We start from the raw sequence: 5,138 nt of genomic DNA, 5'->3' as shown, positions 1-5,138 counted from the left end.
CATTGTTTTATTGTTTATTTCAGCGTTACCCATCTTTGCATTATTTGTGTCTATTTTTTTTTGCAATCCCACATTCCCTCAGAAATGACTTATATTGCTTCCCTAAAGGTTTACCATTTTTAAAACTCAATGTAGCACCCTGTATTTCTCGTATTTTCGTAATTGATCAATTTCGAGTTCTCATATTTCAGTTGAAGGAACTCTGTTTTCACTGAACAACAGGTACGTATTTGTATTCAATTTTTACTTTGCTAAATACTAAGTTACTTTTAAAATTATATTTTGACTCCGAAAGGCAGGACCGTATTATTGTTTCAAATTTACTTCCGAATGATATTTTTGAATTTTTGACTTCAGGAGATAAGGGATAACGAAATTTTGTATGCTTTATATTTATAATTATGTGTTTTTACTTCAAACGTTAAATCGGTGACATCTGACTATCTATGTTGATTACTACTTAAATAATTAGTCTGACAACAAAATATTACTAAGATAAAGCTTTCAAAATGACGTTTTCTGTTGGGTTCTGCAATAAAAAATATAAATTTTAATTATTAATTTTTTGTATAATAGATGAATGGTAAAACGAATAATTCAGTTTTTAGCATTTATCTTGGAAACTATTAGGGTTGAAAGGAAATGGTTTTCAGGATCGTATACAGGGTAAAATTTTACGTTATATAGCTACCTAAAATTTTCGATTTGCAACACTTACGTAATTAATGAAAATGGTCAATAACTAGAAAACTAATTACCCTATCGGAACCAAAATAGAATTAATGGATTCCTGGCATCATTCTAAACAAAGTTAGAAAATTTCGTGGTAATCAGAGTGGGGGTTCAATTTTGTCCGTTTCGATTTTCACCAGAATTTTCCGAAATATTGGTGTTAGGAAAAAACTAAATAGAGATTGTTCATCACATTACGATTCTCTATCGATTGGCGTTTTCCATTTTCCTCTATCTTACAAATAATTTTTTGACCCAAAAATTCATCAAGTGTAACCTCTTGACAAATCTTCATGAATTTTTGTCAACCTCGGAAAATCAAGAAACTAAATCTGCCATCTTATAGATCCTTATTAGGGCATGAACAAAGTTAAAGAAATACTTCTCTAACTTTATTAGTTTCCGAGAAAATTGCATCGGAAAATGACTTTTTCAGTTCGTGAAAATAAAAATTTTAAAGTCTTATCTATTATAGAATTTTATACTGAACGCAATGGCGTTTTCCGTTTTTGTTTAACTTTATTAGTTTTAGAGATAATTGGTAATTAAGTATTGCTACAAGTACACATTTCACTTACATTAATCTACAGGGAAAACCATTATTACTATCAGGAAAAAAGTTGGGTTAATAAGGCAATTGAAAACCCCTCCCTCTAATGAGATTATCATATTTTATTGACAAACCCAAATACAAACTAAAATGTCAGGCGCCTCCGCCATAATATTTGATATTTTTAAATTAAAAATTAAAGTTGCAATTAGATTGCAGATTACGGTAGAGGTGGTAAATGTGCATCTTTTATTTCAATATAATTTTTATTTATCTTGTTTAGTTTATGAGTTATTAACATTTGAAAGTTTCAATAATTCAGATTCAATCAATTGGAGGCTTGATAATGTCATTCAAGTGGTTTCAGATCCTTTTGCTTTAATGAATGTGCTACAGGATAGCTTACTCCGGTTGATTTTTTTTAATTCAAGCAGTTATAAGAGGACTCCTTTTTTACATGTTTTAATCTAATTACATTTTAAGGTGTTTCCGGAATGTTTTATGAATCATCGAAAGGGTACGCATTTGTAAAGGGTATTTTTCTTGGATCGGAAATAGATGTTTTATTGGATTACCATGCATCTATTTTAATTTCCTTTTTATTTAAAATATTATATGATACACTTTTAAAATAAAATCATTATATTCGTATTTGTTTCAGCAATATTATTTCCTTGTTTTAATTTGTGTAGGAACGTAGCAACATAGTTAACATCATCGTTTGTTTCGTTGTAATAGATATAAGAAGCATCAGCATTGCACAATATGACTAAACATTCACCCCAAGGCCAAAGAAATTACTTCAAATGCCAGAAACATTCAAAAATTTAAGTGTGACAGAAAATTCCATTATCATCTTCATTTAAACAGGTAAGAAGACATGTGTATAACATAAATAACACTTTATTATGTCGTTTCTAAATGTTATTGGTGAAAAAGATGCATATTTGTATAAATAGTAAACCACCTGCAAAGCCATAAAGGTCGTAAACAAATTATAAGTCAATTAGCGTCATGATTAATAGCCGTGGACGGAAGTGTGAGTGCATCGTGGACAATTTTTGTTTATTTAAAAATAAACAAGTGTAAATGCACTTCATTCAAGCTGGCTACTGTGTTTCTCTGCGTTATGAAACGTTGCACAATGTGACGCGCGAAATTGGCGTCACGAGCCAACCGCACACAACGATCGTTATTGAATTTACTCGTACACATGTAAATTGTTATTTATATACAATTTTACATGTGTACACAGTACAGCGTGACACGTTATGAATATTCGTGGCGCCAGTCGATTTTCCATTAAAAACGATTGACTCAATATCAATTTTCCAAGTTAAATACTGAATAAATGGCGCCAAGGAAAATGCACGTAATTGTTTGCACATTAATCACGCAAAACGAACGTGCAATAAATAAATACGAATGTTTTAGCCTAGCCTAATCAAGTAAATATTTCTGTTTTAACTTCGAAAAGAACAATTTATTTTGTACATCTACAAACAAACTAAAATAATTACTTCCTTTCAACTTGATGTATCACTTTTTATAGTATTACACATTCTCTCCTGTTTGGCAAGTCTAAGTAAACTCATTTTATGTTTTCTAGATTTCATATGAATCTGCCATTGGAATGTTCCAATGAAAATGCGTTTACAAACTTCGCAATGATACGTTTCATCCTGCGAATTTGCAAAGGATTGAATTGCGACTTTCGCTTCTGGATTAATTTCACATGGCGTTTCCGATATGAAACTTTTAACGATCTTTATTGCAGGTTCCGTGATATTTTCATCCCATTGTTCGATCCTATCAGCTTTTAATGCGTACAACGGTGGTACCTGTTAAATCAGTTTTAATTGTTATTGTACGAACTTGCTTTAAATTTTATTTTGCGTACCTCTCGATCGCTCCTGCCGAGAAATCGATTCCTTATCCATCGGATTTGTTTGCGTGCGTAACGGCGTGTAACACGTTTCAATACTTCTACGCCAGATTCGAATGCAGTTTTCCCTTCGGGGGATGCACGTTGTTCTGCATTCATTATTAAATATTCATGGAATTCTTTCAGTCCTATCATTTGATATATTCCTGTTGTATAATCTGGAGTGCTGTAATTTATTAATCACCTAATATTACTTAAATTTTCAGTAAGCATATTTTAAAACCTGGTTAAGTAGGATTGGTACTCGTTATGAAAATCTAATAATTCATTTATGAGACCGTCTTTTATCATGAGATCAACTCGTTTGTCAATTCGTTCATCTAATGTTTGTTGGTCCCATTGTAGCCAGAATATTATTGTATCCTTGTATCTTAAGCCACCGCCTTGCGAATTACCACCATCCATTTGCTGTTCTTTTAGAATTTCACTCGTTTTACGTCCTTTTTCTTCGTGAACTTCTAATGCTCTAAAAAAGGTTTTATTTGAAATGTAATTACTAATTTAAAAGCAAATAAAAGTTGTTTAAGAATACAGTCATGAAATTAATGACTTTATGACAACATTTCTAAGAAAGATGTGTGTATGTTTGAATATCTCATCCAGAAAACCTTATGATTTTGCGTTTATTGTTTGGATGTAAACGAGTTGCCATTTCCGGATCTAAAACCTTTAGTTTTTCATGCAATTCTTCACTAGATACATCTGGATTTTTCTTGCGATACTCCCAAGGTAAAGTTTTACGAGTATCGCCAGGTTTTTCGATGAGTATGTGCCACAAGAGTGACTCAATGTAGTAGTTTGTGCCGCCGACAACAATTGGTAGTTTGTTTTCAGCAAACAATTTATCGATCTGATTACTAATAGGAAATATTTGATTTTTCAAGCTTTCTGTAGGTGAAACATCAACACCTTGGAGAATTCCAAACATAGTTATTTATAAGTGTAAAGCATGACTTGCATAGACATCACATGAATACAAAAATAATTTTGGCAAACAAGCTGTAAATGGTTATGTTTAGAATTATTCAGCAACCAGTTGCATTATCTTATGCAATATAATGAAACTGTAACTGTAGTAAACAATAATAATCAATATGTTCACATGATTCATTAACATTGGCTAGGCAAGTTTGTTTCCATAAACAATAATTGTTTCAATTTCTGATACATTTTTGCGTTTTTAAAACCTTGTTACTAATTGTACCAAAAGTAAGCAATAACAATTATTATTCTGGTATGACATAGTTAACATTTTCTAAATTTCTAACTGCAATGACATTTGTAGAACATTTTTACAACTTACTTAGTCTAATAGACTAATAAATGTATTTTTTCTAGTACCAAAAAAGGATACTATAGAAACAGCTTCATTTCTAAAGTCTACTACAGTGCATACTTCATTTGGAGATAATTTATCAATCATATGATGTGGAGCAACACTTCGTTCCTCAATGGTAGGTTTAGCACTGATTATATCAAGTTTCTTGTAAATTTGCATAGAGTCAGCCCCTAAAAAGAAAAATCATGTCATAAAAACATATAAACAATACTTGTTAGTTATGAGAATTACCAATAATTTCTCCACAGAACTTTTTAGCCAAATCCAATGACAACTTGGTTTTGCCTGACCCAGTAGCTCCTAAGATTAAAACCAATGGTAGTCTCAACGACATTTCATCCGCTTTTCTTTTACTCATTATCAAAATCAGCTGCACATTAACAATCAGCACACTTTTAATTAACAACACATTTGTTACTTATAAAGTTTCTTTAAAGTTTTGTAGGTACATTATTCCCTGCAACGTGACTACATTCCACATACATTCCAAGATTTAACCTACCAGTTCACGGGCTCAGCTGATTATTGAACATTAATATTTTCATGGAGGTGCTCAAATCTTCAGCAAATTC

General features: G+C 31.4%; 1 protein-coding gene across 1 annotated transcript; it reads right to left on the bottom strand.

Moving 5' to 3' along the window:
- Window positions 1-2,764: 2,764 nt before the first annotated feature.
- LOC135794930 (tRNA dimethylallyltransferase) lies at window positions 2,765-5,004 on the bottom strand. Its single transcript, XM_065306427.1, has 6 exons — window positions 4,798-5,004; window positions 4,582-4,736; window positions 3,836-4,077; window positions 3,451-3,693; window positions 3,183-3,393; window positions 2,765-3,123 (listed from the first exon to the last, which is right to left on the bottom strand). The coding sequence occupies exons 1-6, from the start codon at window positions 4,922-4,924 to the stop codon at window positions 2,809-2,811; spliced, it is 1,293 nt and encodes a 430-aa protein (XP_065162499.1). The 5' UTR covers window positions 4,925-5,004; the 3' UTR covers window positions 2,765-2,808.
- Window positions 5,005-5,138: the final 134 nt, after the last annotated feature.

This window comes from Atheta coriaria, unplaced genomic scaffold, assembly GCF_025399875.1.
Source record: "Atheta coriaria isolate IRGN ID8LTWV9N9 unplaced genomic scaffold, Caltech_Dcor_3.1 hic_scaffold_6_pilon, whole genome shotgun sequence".
Lineage (NCBI taxonomy): Eukaryota > Metazoa > Arthropoda > Insecta > Coleoptera > Staphylinidae > Dalotia > Dalotia coriaria.
Note: the sequence above shows the minus strand (reverse complement) of the source record. Positions and strands in the feature narration are given on the sequence as shown.

Excerpts from the sequence above, each read along its gene's own strand:
- LOC135794930 (XM_065306427.1), bottom strand. The coding sequence starts at position 4,924 with ATGAGTAAAAGAAAAGCGGATGAAATGTCGTTGAGACTACCATTGGTT. Across the intron at positions 4,078-4,581 it reads GAAATGAAGCTGTTTCTATA|ATCGATAAATTGTTTGCTGA; the intron begins GTATCCTTTTTT and ends ATTAGTAATCAG. Across the intron at positions 3,124-3,182 it reads TCGGCAGGAGCGATCGAGAG|GTACCACCGTTGTACGCATT; the intron begins GTACGCAAAATA and ends CTGATTTAACAG.